This window comes from Scyliorhinus canicula, chromosome 16, assembly GCF_902713615.1.
Source record: "Scyliorhinus canicula chromosome 16, sScyCan1.1, whole genome shotgun sequence".
Lineage (NCBI taxonomy): Eukaryota > Metazoa > Chordata > Chondrichthyes > Carcharhiniformes > Scyliorhinidae > Scyliorhinus > Scyliorhinus canicula.
The window spans coordinates 12,884,024-12,905,450 of NC_052161.1; the positions used below are offsets into that span (position 1 = coordinate 12,884,024).

Here is a 21,427-nt window from a genome sequence, read left to right on the forward strand (position 1 = left end):
AGCACCCCAGCTACACAGCACCCCAGCTACACCGCACCCTGCACAGCTACTCTACAGCACCACCTTCGCTACACAGCACCCCAGCTACCCCAGCTACACCACACCCATCTACCAGCACCCAGCCACACAGCACCCCAGCTATACCAGCTACACAGTACCCTAGCTACACAGCACCCCGGCTACACAGCACCCCAGCTACACAGCACTCCAGCTACACAGCACCCCAGCTACACAGCACCCCAGCTACACAGCACCCCAGCTACACAGCACCCCGGCTACACAGCACCCCAGCTACACAGCAACACCAGCTACACAGCACCCCAGCTACACAGCACCCCAGCTACACAGCACCCCGGCTACACAGCACCCCGGCTACACAGCACCCCAGCTACACAGCACGCCAGCTACACAGCACGCCAGCTACACAGCACCCCAGCTACACAGCACCCCAGCTACACAGCACCCCAGCTACACAGCACCCCAGCTACACAGCACCCCAGCTGCACCAGCTACACAGCACCCCAGCTACACAGCACCCCAGCTACACAGCACCCCAGCTACACAGCACCCCAGCTACCCCAGCTACACAGCACCCCAGCTACACAGCACCCCAGCTACACAGCACCCCAGCTACACAGCACCCCAGCTACACAGCACCCCCAGCTACACAGCACCCCAGCTACACAGCACCCCAGCTAGACAGCACGCCAGCTACACAGCACCCCAGCTACACAGCACCCCAGCTACACAGCACCCCAGCTACCCCAGCTACACAGCACCCCAGCTACACAGCACCCCAGCTACACAGCACCCCAGCTACACAGCACTCCAGCTACACAGCACCCCGGCTACCCAGCACCCCGGCTACACAGCACCCCAGTTACACAGCACCCCAGCTACACAGCGCCCCAGATACACAGCACTCCAGCTACACAGCACCCCAGCTACACAGCACTCCAGCCACACAGCACCCCAGCTACACAGCACCCCAGCTACACAGCACTCCAGCTACACAGCACCCCGGCTACACAGCACCCCGGCTACCCAGCACCCCGGCTACACAGCACCCCAGTTACACAGCACCCCAGCTACACAGCGCCCCAGATACACAGCACTCCAGCTACACAGCACCCCAGCTACACAGCACTCCAGCCACACAGCACTCCAGCTACACAGCACCCCAGCTACACCAGCTACACAGCACCCCAGCTACACAGCACCCCAGCTACACAGCACCCCAGCTACACAGCACCACAGCTACACAGCACCCCAGCTACAGAGCACCCCAGCTACACAGCACTCCAGGTACACAGCACCCCAGCTACACAGCATCCCAGCTACACAGCACTCCAGCTACACAGCACGGCAGCTACACAGCACTCCAGCTACACCAGCTACACAGCACCCCAGCTACACCAGCTACACAGCACCCCAGCTACACAGCACCCCAGCTACACAGCACGCCAGCTACACAGCACGCCAGCTACTCAGCACGCCAGCTACTCAGCACGCCAGCTACTCAGCACCCCAGCTACACAGCACCCCAGCTACACAGCACGCCAGCTACACAGCACGCCAGCTACACAGCACGCCAGCTACACCAGCTACACAGCACCCCAACTACACAGCACCCCAGCTACACCAGCTACACAGCACCCCAACTACACAGCACACCAGCTACACAGCACGCCAGCTACACAGCACGCCAGCTACACAGCACGCCAGCTACACAGCACGCCAGCTACACAGCACCCCAGCTACACAGCACCCCAGCTACACAGCACCCCAGCTACACCAGCTACACAGCACCCCAGCTACACAGCACCCCGGCTACACAGCAGCCCAGCTACACAGCACCCCAGCTACACAGCACCCCAGCTACACAGCACCCCAGCTACACAGCACCCCAGCTACACAGCACCCCAGCTACACAGCACCCCGGCTACTCAGCACCCCAGCTACACAGCACCCCAGCTACACAGCACCCCAGCTACACAGCACCCCAGCTACACAGCACTCCGGCTACACAGCACCCCGGCTACACAGCACCCCGGCTACACAGCACCCCGGCTACACAGCACCCCAGCTACACAGCACTCCAGCTACACAGCACCCCAGCTACACCAGCTACACAGCACCCCGGCTACACAGCACCCCGGCTACACAGCCCCCCAGCTGCACAGCACCCCAGCTGCACAGCACCCCAGCTGCACAGCACCCCAGCTGCACAGCACCCCAGCTACACAGCACTCCAGCTACACCAGCTACACAGCACCCCAGCTACACAGCACCCCGGCTACACAGCACCCCGGCTACACAGCACCCCGGCTACACAGCACCCCAGCTACACAGCACCCCAGCTACACAGCACCCCAGCTACAGAGCACCCCAGCTACACAGCACCCCAGCTCCACAGCACCCCAGCTCCACAGCACCCCAGCTACACAGCACCCCAGCTACACCAGCTACACAGCACCCCAGCTACACAGCACCCCAGCTCCACAGCACCCCAGTTACACAGCACTCCAGCTACACAGCACCCCTGCTACACAGGATGCCAGCTACACAGCACCCCAGCTACACCAGCTACACAGCACGCCAGCTACACAGCACTCCAGCTACACAGCACCCCAGTTACACAGCACTCCAGCTACACAGCACCCCAGCTACACAGCACCCCAGCTACACAGCACCCCAGCTACACAGCACCCCAGCTACACAGCACCCCAGCTACACAGCACCCCAGCTACACCAGCTACACAGCACCCCAGTTACACAGCACCCCAGCTACACAGCACTCCAGCTACACAGCACCCCAGCTACACAGCACCCCAGCTACACAGCACCCCAGCTACACAGCACCCCAGCTATACCAGCTACACAGCACCCCAGCTCCACAGCACCCCAGCTACACAGCACTCCAGCTACACAGCACCCCAGCTACACAGCACTCCAGCTACACAGCACTCCAGCTACACAGCACTCCAGCTACACAGCACCCCAGCTACACAGCACCCCAGCTACACAGCACCCCAGCTACACAGCACCCCAGCTACACAGCACCCCAGCTACACAGCACTCCAACTACACAGCACCCCAGCTACACCAGCTACACAGCACCCCAACTACACAGCACTCCAGCTACACAGCTACACCAGCTACACAGCACCCCAGCTACACAGCACTCCAGCTACACAGCACTCCAGCTGCACAGCACCCCAGCTACACAGCACCCCAGCTACACAGCACCCCAGCTACACAGGATGCCAGCTACACAGCACCCCAGCTACACAGCACTCCAGCTACACAGCACTCCAGCTACACAGCACCCCAGCTACACAGCACCCCAGCTACACAGCACCCCAGCTACACAGCACTCCAGCTACACAGCACCCCAGCTACACAGCACTCCAGCTACACAGCACTCCAGCTACACAGCACCCCAGCTACACAGCACCTCAGCTACACAGCACCCCAGCTACACAGCACCCCAGCTACACAGCACCCCAGCTACACAGCACAGTAGCTGTCTTGTTATGCTCTTGGCGTAGCATAAGCTGCTTCCTTGATGTTCACTCTGACAAAGGAAGGTTCAGACGTTGAGATAACTTCAACATGTTTATTGAACTATTAACAATTCTCCTACTCGGATTCGCCTCTACTGTTAATCCTTCTATAGCTACTCAGATTGACGAACCAGTCTGCTACAATCCACGTGGTGGGTGTGATGCCCCCCTGTGGTAGTGTCACCTCTGTGTGTATTGTGAATGCCCATTGGTCGTGTCCTATCTAACTGATCTATTGTTTGAATGTGTGTGTGTCATGTCTCTGGTGCTGCTTTTAGTGTCTAACTAGTCTGCGTGTACTTGCATTAACCCCTTCTGTATCTACAGCGATGCATATCACCACATCCCCCTTTTTACATGTTACATATTTTCTGTACACTGTTGAAGAAAATTGAACAAAAAAAAACAGGTAGATAAGCAATGCTCTGTACAAGTCACGATAGCAGTGATCACTAAACAATAAGTCCAAATCATATGTGTGAGTCCAAAACCCATCAATTATTATGGTTGAATGTCATCTGACCTGAAAGCCAGGTTGCCTGTTGGTGGTGCAGCACACGTGAATTGGGAAGATTCATCGTCCTGCCATGGTACTGAGCTGAGCAGTAACAGTGTCCCTCAGGGACAGAGTTGTACCATGTCGTATCAGTCGTAGTTCCATTGGTGTAGTCTTTGTCGTGCTTGTTGTCGACAATGTTGCCTTTGGTGCGCGTTGTGTCGTTGTCTTTGATATGGTATTCATAGGTTGTGATGTTGTGTTGGATGGTTCTGTTGTTGTGTTCACTGCGCTCAAGGACCACACTCTGGATAATACGAGTCCTTCACACAGTTACTCGTGTCAGCGTGCTTTGTGGCATCTGCTGTTTCCTTGAGCGTGCTGTCACTGAGTTTGCGGCGCTCCCCGTCTGGAGTCAAGTCCGGCTTACTTGAATCAGCTTTGGCTTGTGGTTGCTCCCCATCTGGAGTCTGGTCTGTGTGACCTGAGTCAGTTTTGGTTTGTCGATGCTCCCCGTCTGGAGTCATGTCAGGTTCACTTGAGCCAGCTGAGGTTTCTTGATGCTCCGCGTCAGGAGTCAAAACATTCAGGAATTCATTTGCTTGTGGAGAGGCTCAAGCGAATGAGATTTGAAGTAACGAGATGTCACCGGAGTCACCAGTGGTCTCACTGTGATCGTCGAGTGCCGCTGTACACACTAGCTGAGGTCTGTCACATTGCACATCTTGTATGGGACGTGGGATGCTGTCATCACTTGCCTCACATACAGTGGATAGAGCTTCAGTAGCTTCTTGTTGTTCACTTGGCTGGGTAGACTGTCAGAGTCTTCTTCTGGTGGCTCAAACAATGTGGTGGACTGTCATAGTCGCTTTGTTGTTCACTGGAGCGCGATAGACTGTCATAGTCTTCTTGCTGTGCACTTGAGCATGGCAGACTGTCATAGTCTTTCTGTTGTTCACTTGAGCGTGGCAGACTTGCATCGTCTGCTGCTGGTTGCTCAGAGGAGGTTGCTAGACCCTCATGGTCTTGTTCATGCAAGGACTGCGGTGTGGAGTCTTGCGTTTCATCTTTCGTGGAGTCTGTCTATGAGCTCGCTGTGGAGGCTTGTGGCACTGGAGTCACTTCTTGTGTGGAGACGTGCAGTTGTCTCGCTGTTGAGTCTTTCATCACTTCCTGTGTAGAGGCTGGGACCCTTCGTGGTGCGTGGACCACTCTCTGTGTGGAGTTGGGAACCCTTAGTGGTGTGTGGACCACTCTCTGTGTGGCAGCAGGCCGCTCTCTGTGGGCGTGTACCGCTCTCTGTCTCTTGGTGTCAGGCCGCAGAATAATCCTGCACTCACGAGTCGGGATGTCATATGTGCTGGGCTGAAGATCCTCAAATCCGAAGAACACATCCGCGTCTGTGTTGGATTCTTCACTGCAGAACACATCTCGTTGTGGTTCGGATTTGGTACTGGGGTCTCCATCTCGAATGATGAAACCTTCATCTGAGTCGTAGTCTTCTAGGACCATATCATCACTTTTTGTGTCGGAGCTGGCATTGGGCTCGCGATGTCCAAAGAAGAAATAAATGTCAGAGTCGTAGTATTCAAGGACTGTACCATCTCTTTGGGCGGTGATAACTGCTTGTTGCAGGGTTCTGCGGAGGTTACTTTCAGCTACTGGTTGAATTTCAGGCATTGTGCTGTCGTTACAGGTGAAAGAATCAGGTTTTATGGCTTTAAATTTTTTTCCCGTGTTTTGGGACATTTCCCCTTTAAGTGGGCGTGGTCTGTGGCCTCTGACGTCATGAAGAATATGACGTAGGTCGTAGGAAGCGATTGGGCGTGCTCAGCTCGCTGTTCCTTTACTTGGGGCCTTTTTCCTCCACTGCGCATGTGCAGCACCTTTACCAAGATGGCTGCAATTAAAACCTGCAGATTTCTGCTGCAAGCCGACCTTGTGGTGAGTTTTGGTGCTTCTTTTACCGTTTTTTCTAGTATTCTCCTCGCAGAATTCTTGGAATTTGTCCAGGACTGCCTGGAAATCGCTCTTTGCCCCTTTGAGTATTTGAAGGTCTGGAAGATTTCAGCTGTTTCTGGACCCGCGAGGGTGAGTAGAAGCTTTATTTTCTCTGCATCCGCCACGCCATCTAGGTCGGACGCTACCAGGTGGATCTCGAATCTCTGCCTGAACCAACGCCAGTTTTCACTGAGATTGCCTTGGTACCTGAGCTGCTGCGGAACCGGAATCCCGAACATCGTCTTGCCTGGCTGTTGTTGCTGGTTGTCACTGCTTGCTGAGTTGTAACTATATGGATTGAAACAGTCACTCAACTGGTACCATGTCTTGTTATGCTCTTGGCGTAACATAAGCTGCTTCCTTGATGTTCACTCTGACAAAGGAAGGTTCAGACGCGGAGATAACTTCAACACGTTTATTGAACTATTTACAATTCTCCTACTCGGATTCGCCTCTACTGTTAATCCTTCTATAGCTACTCAGACTGACGAACCAGTCTGCTACAATCCACGTGGTGGGTGTGATGTTGAATCAACCCTGTGTCTGTACTCAGAGTGTCTCCACTGGAAAGAGGAAGATCATGTGTGCTGTGTCCTTTATATATGGGTTGGTGTAATGCCCCCCCCTGTGGTAGTGTCACCTCTGTGTGTATCGTGAATGCCCATTGGTCGTGTCCTATCTTGCTGACCTATTGGTTGAATGTCTGTGTGTCATATCTCTGGTGCTCCCTCTAGTGTCTAGCTAGTCTACGTGTACTTACATTAACCCCTTGTGTATCTACAGTGATGCATATCACCACAGCAGCTACACAGCACTCCAGCTACACAGCACGGCAGTTACTCAACCGGCTTTTCTAGCCATATTTTCCAGCGTTTAGACAAACAATTGCGGGAGATGGCCCACGCTGCCACCCCCTAAAGAGCCCAGTCGGCACTGGTCTCCAGCACCGAAGATAAAAACCCAGAAGACCCCTACACAAACACGGCCCCCACTCCCCCCTCCCCCCCACGGACACTGGGAACCCTCCCTTCTTTCCCTCTCCCAATGGAGCTTCCCTGAGAAATCCCGCCCTTGGCACTGCCCCCTGACATTACATCGGTGAGGGGGGACACCCCAGTGTGGGAGAATGATACAGAAGGCAAGCCTGCTAATGAGATGAAAATGAACTTAAATTGGCCATACCATCCAGACTTTAGCTTGTGAACAGCCTTGTGGTGTGCAAATAGTGGCAGGAATTGTTGCTGATTTCAGTCCCGCTCCAGCCGGAGATATATGTGACCGTGTTAAACAATACGCTATCGTTAAAGACATAAACTTCTTAAATGGCCTGTTCCCTCCAATCACATAAACCATTCAGCATAAGAATTATGACGACGACCATGACAAGTCCTTGCAAATTGGAGTCCAGAGGTCACATTTATCATTTTATTGCTGTACATCTCTGGAAATAGATCTAAATTTATCTACAAGTTTAAAAAAAAAAGTTACATCAAAAGGTAACAATTGCAACCGTTCACCATCTAGTCTTGTAAATTCAAGGTCTTTTATTTTTTCTCCTACCATTTGATTTTGGCAATTCGGAGGAGTTTCAGCTATGGCCCAGTCGCAGAAATCTCGCCTCTGGGGCAGATGGACTTCAGTAAAAACTGGAGTCCCAGTCTGCCCTCTTGGGGGAAGGATGTTAGAGATTTCACAGCACTATTTTATGGAAGAGCAGGGAGGTTTGGGGTAAATAAAAGTAAAGTCGGCATGGTCCCAGATGACTATAGGTTGCTTTCCCCTTTGTGGGGAGAGAGCAGACTGGTGGTGATTGAGCCCGAGGGGCACCTCACCTCAGGCCAGGGGGCAAGGTTGAGAAAGTGGGGCCTTCATGAATAACCTCAGCCGGTACGGGGAATTGAACCCACCGCATCATGAACCAGCTGGCCAACCTACTGAGCTAAACTGGCCCCCTCTGGTAAAGATATCCTCAACCAGCCCTGAAACTAACGACCTGGCCATTGCTGTTTGTGGCAAATTGCGGTTTGCAAACTGGCTGACATGTTCCTCTACATTACACTGGCTGAGATCATCAAAGGCGCCAGGTGAATTTAAGCTTTTTCTTTAAAACAGTTTTGAGTTAACAGAGAATTCAAATGGCCAATTTTCAGGTTGAGGGGAGCAGATAGTAGCCAATACAAAAACAAACCATAATTGAACCAACAACAGTAGCAGTAATACCGTAAATCGTATTATGCCCACCTGGCGTGCAAGGCAAACCCATTATTCTGATCCCCAAAAATCAAGGATGTGGCAGATCGCTGCAGTGAAGAAGGAGGCCATTCAGCCCATTGAGTCTGCACATACCCTCCGATAGAGCATGCTAACCAGCCCCACCTCCCCCTGCCTTATCCCCGCAACCCCTTGATCAAGGCCAATCCACGTAACCTGCACATCTTTGGACTGTAGGAGGAAACCCACGCAGACACGGGGAGAAAGTGCAAACTCCACCCAGACCGTGACCCAAGGCCAGAAACAAACCCAGGTTCCTGGCGGGGAAGGCAGGGGTGCCAACCACTGTGCCACTGAGCTGCATATACTCGGCGTATAAGTCGACCCCTCCCTTCCAGCCGTGTATAATGCTTCACTCGCATTAGTAGTCGGGTTCAATTTTTCACCCTACAAATGCACGTTTTATCTACTGGTAACTTATAATGGGCGCTACAGGCTGTGTTGCTAGGCTAAGTGGTACTTTGAGACAGGCCCACTCTTTGCATGGGTTAGCGATGACATTTCAAAATGGCGGTCCCCCACGCCCCTGTTAGTGGTTCACTTTATACTCTGGCTGTAAGTCGACCCCCAGTTTTGGGCAGATTTACGAAGGTTTCGAAGTTCGACTTAAATGTCGCCACTCATACCTGCAACATTTGCGCCATTCAATTTGCATCTCCCGCAGACATCAGCACATTAATGTTGGCAGCAAGGGAAGCTGAGCTGTCGCAGAGTTTGTACACCACACCAGGCCTTTCCCCACTGGGAGCAATTCACTTGACATCTGGGTATTACCGAGACCATAATTAGCACCTGTAATTCCTCCTCCACCTCATTATACAGGATTACTAAAAGGGAATTTGAATCAGTTAGGCAGATCAGCTGTGAAATAGCAGATGGATTGTAATGTAGATTAATGTAATGCATGTTTTGAGCAGGAAATTTGTGCACCGGCTGGATGAGTTCCATCAGCAAAGCTGGCAAAGAAACAGATTTGTTTGTGATTATTGAACGTTATAACTATAAGTTTCCAGCCAGTTTAAAGCCTGGTATATTGTAGGAGGGAGTGGAGAACAATCTTCCATCGGGATATGACTCAACTGCATGAGATTGGGAGGCAAATCGAGTTTTTTTAACTTTGCAAGACTATACCTGGATTACTATACGTGGCTGTGACATTGTCTTGGAAGGGATATTGTTGTATTGTGGCAGTTCAAAAGGATGGATAATCACAACAGCAACTTGTATTTATATAGCAGCTTTTAAATAAGAAAACGTCCCAAGGTGCTTCATGTCATAATATCCACTCATGTATATAATGAGATGCAGACAGGCAGTGATTGACACATAGGATGAGCAGTAAGCATACAACACAGCACAGCCAATCACCAGACAGGACACTACCACTATAGAGCCAGAGGGCACTAGGTTTCCCGCTCTCTCTGGACCCAGCCACTGAGACAGTCAGAGTCCATGAGCTAGCCAGTGCAAACACCATGCGGTAGCTAGTAAGTCTGGTCAGGCTACTACAAGGTCACCAGTCAGATCAGTATAGTGTCGACCCACAGCTGAATATGTATAGCAGTTCTATATTTGAATAAGACAGTGTTGGATCTTCTCCAGTCTTAGACGTCTGTTTCTAAATTGCCTGCATCGAGTGCAGTCCACATCGAACCTACCTGCCTAACACATCACTTCACACAGAGGTTTGAATTTGGCACCAAGCCAGAGAAAGTGATATTAAAACTTTCGGCAGCACGGGTAGCATGGTGGTTAGCATAAATGCTTCACAGCTCCAGGGTCCCAGGTTCGGTTCCCGGCTGGGTCACTGTCTGTGCGGAGTCTGCACGTCCTCCCCGTGTGTGCGTGGGTTTCCTCCGGGTGCTCCGGTTTCCTCCCACAGTCCAAAGATGTGCGGGTTAGGTGGATTGGCCATGCTAAATTGCCCGTAGTGTCCTAATAGTAAGGTTAAGGGGGAGTTGTTGGGTTACGGGTATAGGGTGGATACGTGGGTTTGAGTGGGGTGATCAGTGCTCGGCACAACATCGAGGGCAATTTAGAGTGGCCAATCCACCTAACCAGCACATCTTTGGGTTGTGGGGGTGAAACCCACGCAGACACGGGGAGAATGTGCAAACTCCACACGGACAGTGACCCAGGGCTTGTAGAGCTGGAGAAGGTTACAGGGATAGTGAGGGGTATGGAACTTGGGCCTTATGGGGAAATGAATCACAAGACTATTCCTTTCTCGGAGCCAGGAAGATATTTGTGCGGATTCTGGAGTGGGGGTGGAGGGTGCATGGGCAAGTGTGATTTACACTTTAAAAACGAAGACCGCAGAGATCTAAACCGGCTACTTGACCTGCACTGAGTGAAATTTGAGAGTGCAGTGTTATCTAGGATAGTTTTTCCTCACAGATTGGGAAATACTTTGAGAGCTCCCGTGTACCGATACGAGGCGGAATAATGGTAACCATGCAACTGTCATCGATTGTCGTAAAAACCTACCTGGTTCACCGATGTCCTTTAGGGAAGGAAATCTGCTGTCCTTACCCGGTCTGGCCTACATGTGATTCTAGGCCCACCGCAGGTGGTTGACTCTTAACTGGCCTCTGAGCAAGGCGTTGAGTTGAAGAGCAGTGAGGAATGGCCAACAACTGCCGGCCTTGCCAACAAGGCCCACACCCCAATGACAGAATAAAGGGGGAAAAAACCTGAGTAAGGCGGTAGATCATTTGAATATGCAAATCAGCCACTGTGACCTAAATAACCCTCTGAATGCCGTGTTGGGATAGTAATTGCAGCCAAGATAAAGACAAGGCCGGCAGATAAAGTTTTAGTTTGTTTTATAGAATTCGGAAGACGATGGGAAAAAATAATCTTTTCATCGCACCGTCGGTTTCTATTTTTCCCCGGAGTGCCCCAGGAAATGAACCTCTAAATCCCGGCGACTCCTGAATAGTCCCGGAGGGTTGGCACGGGAATGGTAGAATGGTACTAATGGGAATGTAATCCAGAGGCCTGGACAATGGCCCGGGGATTTCACCATGGTAGCGGGAGGAGTTTAAATTCAATTAAACTACATTTAGCTCGGGACTAAAATGCGGGACTCATTAATAAGGCTTGATTCCCATCAAAACCCATCTGGTTCACTTGTCCCCTTGCAGCTTCACCATCACTGTCACTTTGTGCTCTGCCAAGAGCTATCTTTATCGTTAACAGCTCTGATTTCTTTGTTTAAATTGAGTGATGACACTATTAAGAACTGGTGGAGGAGAGTGCCTCATACTGCAGTGCAATGGAGCTGAGCACACATCGGTAGAGATGGTTATTAACCCAGCGTGCTTCAACAATTAAATCATCTGAACTCCGAATGCTAATTCAGCCCCTCACATAAGGTCAGGTCTTGTATCTTTTCTGCAAGTGTCTCCTTGACAACCACCATTTAAATGGAAATAATCCAAATTATAATGACATACGGGAGTGCGTGGTGGAAGAATATAAAGATGTTGAAGCTCGTTTGCCTTTCTTCTTTCGTAGTTCGTGTTTGTAAAATAAACCTCCAGGCTGAGGCCTCTTTGGTTTTGATAATCCTCCTGATGACTAACATTGGAGTACGGGTTTCATCAGCGTTATTGCACCCCTGGCACTTTGCCCATGTGGCTATTGCCTGCCATGCCAGTGAGTGTCAGCAGCTGACTGAATTGCACATAAGCAATTAGTTTTGAAATTAGGCTCACGGTTAATGCTCTGTTCCAGCGTGGAGCTCGGTCACACAAGGCAAGGAAGGCCTGGTTTCAATGCCAAGTCTATCACCCATTTGTGTAGCTCAGCCTTTTCATCGATGCAGCGCAGAAGGAGGCCATTTGGCCCATCGAGTCTGCACCGACTCTCCAAAAGGGCACCCCACCTAGGCCCACTCCCCTGTCCTACCCCTGTAACCCCACCTCACCTGCACATCTTTGGGTTGTGGGAGGAAATGGGAGGAGAATCGGGGAGAATGTAGAAACTCCACACAGACAGTGTCCCAAGGTTGGAATTGAACCCAGGCCCCTGGGGCAGTGAGACAGCAGTGCTAACCACGGTGCCACCATGCTGCCCAATCTGGGGGAGCGAATCCAAAATTATTGATTTAACGGACAAAACAAATGCCTATTTTGGGGCATGTTTAATGAGGTGTTTCTCAAAGGCTGCAGTGCTGCGAGACATCTTGCTTTGGGCCTCATTGAGTTTCTCTCGGCCAAGGCCACACTTGAGTCATTTCCTGCTGGTAAACCACGCCCTGTCAAGGTCTCCCAGACGCAGCCGTTAGGTCCCAAGCACTAGGAGAATCCTGAAAATGCACATTTAAATAAGCCTAATGGATCACGGCCAGTGAAGGGGGAGATCCAGATCGTGGCATTTAGCGAGACTTTGTTAAATCTGATGAGGCGTGCTCCGGAGGGTGAACGCCTCCAACTCGTGCGCCAAGTTGGGGCTGATACAGTTGGTGGTGGTCTATAGAGCGCACCTTATAAGGGCAAGGCTGAGCCGGCTCTTTGAGGGGGTAGAAGATGTGTGCGAATGTCGAGGGGGAGGACTCGCAAACCACGTTCATATATTTTGGTCCGGTCCAAAATTGGAGGATTACTGGAGGGAGGATTTTTGGGTAATCTCTAAAATGGTGCACATGAAACTGGACCCGGGCCCTCGGGAGGCCATATTCGGGGTGTCGGACCAGCCAGGGTTGGAAACGGGTGCGGAGGCGGATGTTATCGTGGCCGGGGCCTCACGGTAGCATGGTGGTTAGCATCAATGCTTCACAGCTCCACGGTCCCAGGTTCGATTCCCAGCTGGGTCACTGTCTGTGTGGAGTCTGCATGTCCTCCCCGTGTGTGCGTGGGTTTCCTCCGGGTGCTCCGTTTTCCTCCCACAGTCCAAAGATGTGCGGGTTAGGTGGATTGGCTATGCTAAAATTGCCCGTAGTGTAAGGTTAATGGGGGGATTGTTGGGTTACGGGTATGTGGGTTTAAGTAGGGTGATCATTGCTCGGCACAACATCGAGGGCTGAAGGGCCTGTTCTGTGCTGCACTGTTCTATGTTCTATGTTCTATGTTATTGCCTTCGCCTCGTTGATCGCCCGGAGGCGGATCCTGTTAGGGTGGAGATCAACCTCTCCACCCTGTGGCATGACGGGGGGGACCTGCTGGAATTCTTGACGCTTGAAAAGATCAAATTTGAACTGAGGGGAAGGATGGAGGGATTCTACAATTCAGGCGTTATTCATTATGCACTTTTGAGAACTGGATCACATCGAACATTGGGGGGGTGCTGGAAGGGTTGGGGAGAGGGGGGACTGTATGTGTTAATGGTGACTATGGGTGATTCCTGATTCCTTTTTGTTATTTGTTTATGTTTTTTTTTTATAAATTTAGATTAGCCAATTATTTTTTCCAATTAAGGGGCAATTTAGTGTGGCCAATCCACCTACTCTGCACATTTTGGGTTGTGGGGGCGAAACCCACGCAGACACGGGGAGAATGTGCAAACTCCACACGGACAGTGACCCAGAGCCGGGATCGAACCTGGGACCTCAGCGCCGTGAGGCGGTTGTGCTAACCACTAGGCCACCGTGCTGCCCTATTATTTGTTTATGTTAACATGCGGGCCAATGTTTGGGGGTTTGGTGGGAAGATGGGATCGTTGTTATTAATATGGGGATTGACATTACATTTGTTACAGATTATTGTTTATTGTTGGGTGTAAATTTGGGAGAAAATGTGAAAAGGAGGAGAATAAAAAATATCTTTAAAAAAATTGTGGCGAGGCATTTTGAGCGTCGCAAATCTCGCAAGAGACCTCTCGCGAGATTCAACGGCCTTGTTCCAGCAAAGTTGGGCCCGACGAGGCCGTTATAACACACCCTTTGTATCTGAACTCCAAATGTTCCGATCGCCCATCACATCTGTATTTCCTGTCACGCGTCATCCTCCGAGCCAACAATGTCTCAATTTTAAATTTCTCGGGCAGCCCGGTGAAGCAGTGGATAGCACTGCTGCCTCACGGCGCCGATGTCCCAGTTTCGATCCCGGCTCTGGGTTACTGTCCGTGTGGAGTTTGCACATTCTCCCCGTGTCTGCGTGGGTTTCGCTCCCCACAACCCAAAGATGTGCAGGGTAGGTGGATTGGCCACGCTAAATTGCCCCTTAATTGGAAAAAATTAATTGTACTCTAAATTTTTTTAAAAATGTTTTTAATTTCTTATCCTTGTTTTCAAATTCCTCCATGGCGCTCCGCACCTTATCTTTGCAACCTCCTCCAGATCCCTGTTTTCCGCTAATTCTGGTCACTTGCACATCCCTAATATTACTTGCTCCGCTATTGGTGGTAAGGTCTTAAACCCCATTAAACGCCCAAAACGTTGCCAAGGCCTTATACTCTGCAATTCTCTCAGTAAGCATTTAAGACAGTCCTTAAAAACCAACTTTCTTCATCAAACGTTTGATCATCCGGTCCTGATACCTTCTCATGTGGCATACTGACATATTTTGATTGTTAAACATTCCCGTGAAGCAGTTTGGGATTGTTTTTGCTACATTAAAGGCGCTATATAAATGCATGTTATTGTTTCTGTTTTGTTAGAATGGACCCTTGCTAGAAAATAAGCCTTTGTGGCTGTCATTTTTTTAAAATAAATTTAGATTAGCCAATTATTTTTTTCTAATTAAGGGGCAATTTAGGGTGGCCAATCCACCTACTCTGCACATTTTTGGGTTGTGGGGGCGAAACCCACGCAGACACGGGGAGAATGTGCAAACTCCACACGGACAGTGACCCAGGGCCGGGATTCGAACCTGGGACCTCAGCGCCGTGAGGCGGTTGTGCTAACCACTAGGCCACCGTGCTGCCCACTTTGTGGCTGTCACAATGCTTCTTGGTGGTGGGTTTAATCCTCTCTGTGCTTTTTCCTGTCACACCCACAAATGTATTTGCATAAATTAACGTATGTTAACTCTTGAAATGAAGAGAGGGAATTCAATAACCAGCATCCGGGTGCGTTTTCCAACAGTAACCACTGGATTGTGATCTGGAATGGGATCTTTGCTTCACAGATATTGAAGTACCTGAACAGCTGTTAATGGGATATAGTGACAGGGAGAATGCATCCATCCCCTTGAGTCTTCCAGCCATTCATTCAGACCATGGTTAATCTGTATTTTAACCACATCCTGTCTGCCTGAATAATCCTGCCCAATTAAAAATGATCAAGCTTGGTTTGAAGCTTTCAAGTGATTCCCAACATTTGAGTTTCAAATCCCCTCCCTGGCCATCGGAGGAGATGTTTTTTCTCTACATGCCAACTCTTTTGATTAACGTAAATAACCAACGGTGCGATTTAATGGAAGAGAAGCACAGACCTGCTTTGGGTGCGTGTTTTTGTTGCGACGGGAACAACCCCGCCATTAAACGGAACCGTGGTTCATTTTGTGCCACGGCATGGAATGCCCCAGTGTGGCTGCACTTAGACGGCTGGCTTAGCACAGTGTGCTAAACAGCTGGCTTGTAATGCAGAACAAGGCAGCAGCGCGGGTTCAATTCCCGTACCGGCCTCCCCGAACAGGCGCCGGAATGTGGCGACTAGGGGCTTTTCGCAATAACTTCATTGAAGCCTACTTGTGGCAAGAAGCAATGATGATTATTGTTATTATTATTAACGAGCTGAGATGGTTAGTGCAGGAAAAGATCAGGGCGCCATTTTTAAATGACACCCCGATCTCTAGATCCCCCACCGCAGCCTCCAGACACCCAACCAACGTCCCAACTTATCAATTAGGGGGTCCTCGAGCCCCGCCTCCCCCCCCCCCCCCCCCCCACCTCATAACGGCAGGACACAGCTGGGCCAGATCCTCAGCATGGGCAAGATGCCACCCGGGCACCATGGAATTTCCCATGTAGCACTGCCCAGGTGGCATTGCCAGGGTGCCCGACTGGCAGTGCTGTGGTGCCCGGGTGGCATCAAGCGTGCAGGGTACTACTATGCCCAGAACCCGACCACCTGGGGGCTCCATGATCACCCGGGACACCCCCTCTAAATGCCGGTATGCCTGGTCCACGTTTGTGGAAACCGGTGCGAAACGGCGCCCACTCGGAGTCTCCGTCTTGGGTAACTCTGGCGTAGATATATTCCAGTGCGCCTAACTGCTCACCTGGATGTGGAAATATCGGGATCGACACCGGGCCCGGGAGGAGAAGATCCAGAATGTGATGCCTCACAAGGAGGCATAACGAGCATCGTAAATCCCAAAGGAGGCCTCTCGCGAGACTTACCAACCTCGTCGCGTCCCAGTCGGGCAGGATGAGGCAATTAGATCGCCTGAGGGGCAAAGTGACAGTCCCTGAACGGGAAAGTGCCACTTTAAAAAAAAGTGAATCACAATTGAGACGTAAAACATTAAACTTAAATGTGATGAACGGGGTCACTAAGGCACCCCAGCCCCTGCGGTACAGAAGATGACCACCTCCACCCACGCGGTGAGAAGGTTCAAGAGTCAAGTTACGATCATGGTTAAAGTTCCTCAGCAATGTCCCCTTGGCCTTCGTGAAAAATTCAACGTTGATCGTTTCACCGACTTTCATTCCAGTTTGTGGACAATTCTAGAATATTTGTGCTGGAAAGCGATGTTGTCTTCTGGGTTGTTGATTTCTGACAACCCGTCATTTAAGACATTGAAATTTGACTTCTCAAGTGGGAGTGGCACTGGCCCAATGAATGCTCCCATTGTTTTCAGAGGATGAATGTAATCTAAATAAATTGTTGCTGCATTAACCCTGTAAACACTGAAATGCCCGTGTTCATATAAAGTCCAAGGAGCCTGGAACAGAATTGGTGGAATAGTTAGCAGGATCATGTGGAGAGTGATATGTGGGTGGTTCAGGTACAGGCTAGGCTCTGTACTGACAGTTGGGGTGAGTAGTGTCTCTTTCCTATTGAAAATCCCAGGTGAATCATAGAATGTACAGTGCAGAAGGGGGCCATTCGGCCCATCGAGTCTGCAACGGCTCTTGGAAAGAGTACTCCACCTAAGCCCACACCTCCACCCTATCCCCGTAACCCAGCCTAACCCTTTTTGGTCTCTAAGGGCAATTTAGCCGTGGCCAATCCACCTAACCTGCACATCTTTGGACTGTGGGAGGAAACCAGAGCACCCGGAGGAAACCCACGCAGACAGGGGGAAAACGTACAGACTCTGCACAGACAGTGAGCCAAGGCGTGAATTGAACCTGGAATCTTGGAGCTGTGAAGCAACTGTGCTAACCATCGTGCTACCGTGCCGCCCACTATGTGAAGGACCACATGCGGTGTGGGCTATGAGGGCACATCGGGCTATGAGATGTGAAGGACCACACCTCCTAGCCCGATACCCCACAGATCAAAGATAAGCGACCATAAATTATAATAATAATCTTTATTATTGTCACAAGTGGGCTTATATTAACACTGCAATGAACTTACTGTGAAAATCTCCGAGTTGCCACACTACAGCGAAACAAGCCAAGAAACAAAATCACCTGAATTGTAGGATTGGGGCGGGGAGTAAAAAAAGATACTGTAAAATTCAAATGGGTTTTGGGGTGAGTGGGGGGGGGGGTCACCTTTTGGTCAGCCATGTGTCTTGCCTACATGTGGGGTTCCATCACCACAATGAGGAGTTGGAATTGTAGAAAACACTGGTGAGGCCAGAACTGGAGTATTGTGCGCAGTCCTATCACCACATTACATGAAGGATGTCATTGCTCTGGAGGGAGTGCAGAAGAGGTTCACAAGAATGTTGCCCGGGCTAGAAAAGTGTGGCTGCCAGGAGAGATTGGATTGGCTGGGGTAATTTTCCATGGAATAAAGAAGGCTAAGGAGGGATTTCATTGCGGTGCCTACTTCACATGTACAGGGAACCCCAGGGTCCGATCCCCGGCATGGGCAAAGTGCCACCTGGGCACCTTGGCACTGCCATCCTGGCACCCTGGCAGTACCCCTGGCAGTACCCCTGCCAGCCTGGAAGTGGCACATGGGCAGTGCCAGGCTGGTGCCAGGATGGCATCATCAATGCCAGGATGTCACCCTTCCCAGATACCATCCACCTTGGGTCCCCTGATCACCTGGGAGACTCCCCCAAGTGTTGGTATTTAGAACCTATTTTCTTATTCTGCATTCAGTGACTTGGATGCAGTGCAGGGCACAATTTCAATATCTGCAGCTTAGACAAAACTTAGGAAGGGTTCTAAACTGTGAGGAGCATAATTAGAGATTCCAATAGGATCTAGAAAGGCTGGTGGAATGGGCGGAAATGAGGCAGGTAAACTTTAACAAAGAGAAATGCATGGTAGCACGGTGGCGCAGTGGGTTAGCACTGCAGCCTCACGGCGCCGAGGTCCCAGGTTCGATCCCAGCCCTGGGTCACTGTCCGTGTGGAGTTTGCACATTCTCCCCGTGTCTGCGTGGGTTTCACCCCCACAACCCAAAGACGTGCAGGGGAAGTGGATTGACCACGCTAAAGTGCCCCTTAATTGGAAAAAATGAATTGGGTACTCTAAATTTATTTTAAAAGAACAGAAAGAGAAATGCAATGTGATACATTCTGGTAGGTAGAATGAGGGAAAGCAATCTAAAATAATGGGTATAATTCTAAATTGGGTGCAGGAACAGAGAGACAACTGTAAGGCAAACTGTTGAAGGTGGCAGGGCAAGTTGCGAAAGTGGGCATCGGAGGTAGAAATAGAAGCTTCGTGTACAAAAACCCGTGAGGAATAAAAAATACTGGACCAGTCTCAACTGGAGCATTGCATCCAAATGCTGGGCACCACATTTCAGGAAGGATGTGAAGACATTGGAGAGGGTGTTGACAAGATTCACAAGATTGGTTCCAGGGATGCGAGACTTTGGTCACATGAATAGATCTCCTCGGACCAAAATAGAGAGAGTGAAAAACTGTGTCCAGCAATGGGAGGGCTGAAAGCCAGGGGCAACGTGAGGGAAAGTGTTCTTACGCCGGGAAGCGTTAGGATTTGGAATGTATCATTGGTACAGATTCAACCATGACTTTCAAAAGAGAATTGGCCAATTATTTGAAGAGAGAAGATTTGCAGGGATGTGGGTAAATGACCAGGGAGTGGGACGAGTTGAGTTGTTCCTGCAGGATGTGATGGGCTGAATGGCTTCCTTGACTGCTACAACCATTGTATGATTCGATTAAAGCTGCAGTGTTCTGAAATGTAATGCATTTTGCTTTATATTCTTCAATTTCCACATGTAAAAATGAAATTGCTGATTTTATTTCAAAGCACAAAGGATCCATAGTAAATTTGGAGATAGCCAGGTGGATGTCTGCCTAGCAATGGCTGGAGGTAACAGTACAATATATGCAAATACACATCTATATCTTCCCATCTTCCCATATTGAATTTGTTTGTGCTACAGAACGATGAGGGAGGAATGAGAACTCTACAGAGGAAGTGGACATCTTTTCTAAAGACCCGGGTTGTATGTTCGATCCCAGAGTTTGGCTTCTATTTCAACATCTTGAAGAGTACCTATATTTTGAAGCAAGGAGATTGGCCGAACACCATATTCTATGGGGTGTTTGTATCACAATGGTATGTATAAATCCTGCTTTCAGGAAATGGTGATAATGTAACAAGCAAAATGACACTTGATCCATGTCAACGGCACGGCACCGAGGGAGTGCTGCCCTGCCAGAGGTGCTGACTTTTGTAAACTGCTGAGCCAAGGGTCCATCTGGCAGCTGAGGTGGTCATTAAACATCCCATTGCACTTTTTCAAGGAAGTGCGGGGGAGTTTTCCTCATGTTCTGGGCGATAAGGCAGCAGCGTGGTGGCGCAGTGGTTAGCACGTTCCAACACAACTGAAATGGAGCGAGTGAGGAGATACCGACCGGAATTCTCCGGCCGTTGGGATTCTCTATCCCGCTGGCTGTGCACCCCCCCCCCGCTCCCGGGAATAGAGAATCTCGCCACCAGCGAACGCGTGCCACTGAGAAACACTTGGCTGGTGCAGCGGGGAATCCAGCCCACCGTTGTGAAGGTATCTGGAGTGAATCCAGAATAATAACAATCCAATCACATGTGGGCGTCTAAGATGCATTCCACAACAAATTGGGTTTACAGGGAACCTATGTCAGCCTTTATGTCATTTTCTACCTCTTTCGTCCTTCTCAAGGCCCTGCTCCCGTCCTCATAATCTAGAGGCCCCCCAGTAGGTGCTCCAGGTGGATGATTGTTGCTGCCAATATTGTGATCCCATCTACGTTCTCCCATCACATCAGAATTTAAACTGTACCCTGGGCGGGTTTCTCCGTCCCGCTGTGCCAGATTTCTGGTTCGGCATGCTGTCGGGATTCTCCATTTTGCCGGCTGGTCGACAGCCCCACACCATCGGGGAACCCCCCCCCCCCCCCGGGCTGCCGGCAAAATGGAGCATCCCGACGGCGGAGAATCCAGCCCCTTATTTTAGGCTGAAAAATGGCCGGGACTCGCCCATCAGTGTTAAGAGCCTCAGCTGGGGAGGGAAACAAACTGGGAATGGGTGAATGTGTGGAAGCAAAACTGGATGTTATTTTGAGAGTTTAGCAAATTCTGGCCATACTCTATGGTTTGCTGGAGGCAGGTTCACATTTGAAATGCTTCCACTGATTCAGCAGCCCAAACCTTGCCAATCGTCACTTTTCAGAAGCATCCAATCTGGCTGCAAGCATCCTATCTGCATCACAGCCTGGTATGGCAACTGCTCGGCCCAGGACTGTAAGAAACTGCAGAGAGTTGTGAACACAGCCCACTTCCATCACAAGAACCCGCCTCCCATCCATTGACTCCATCTACACCTCCCGCTGCCTAAGGAAAGCGGGCAGCATAATCAACAACCCCTCCCACCCGGGTTATTCTCTCTTTCAACCTCTTTATTCGGGCAGAAGATACAAAAGTCTGAGAACATGCCCAAACGGGTCCATAAACACCTTCTTCCCCGCTGTTACCAGACTCCTGAATGGCCCTGTTATGGACTGAACTGATCTCTCTACACATCTTCTCTGTTGTTTTGGCACTATACACCTTACACTTCACCCGC

At 50.5% G+C, this 21,427-nt stretch overlaps 1 protein-coding gene across 4 annotated transcripts in view; it reads left to right on the forward strand.

Moving 5' to 3' along the window:
* sema4gb (sema domain, immunoglobulin domain (Ig), transmembrane domain (TM) and short cytoplasmic domain, (semaphorin) 4Gb) overlaps positions 1 to 21,427 on the forward strand; it is a 199,543-nt gene that overhangs the window by 114,353 nt on the left and 63,763 nt on the right. For all 4 annotated transcript variants that reach the window (XR_005463770.1, XR_005463769.1, XR_005463771.1 and 1 more), the window contains one exon: positions 19,766 to 19,941. Coding sequence is in view for 1 of the 4 variants with exons in the window: in XM_038822318.1 (XP_038678246.1) it covers positions 19,766 to 19,941 (176 nt within the window). In the remaining 3 variants the exon portion in view is untranslated. The remainder of the gene's footprint in view (positions 1 to 19,765; positions 19,942 to 21,427) is intronic.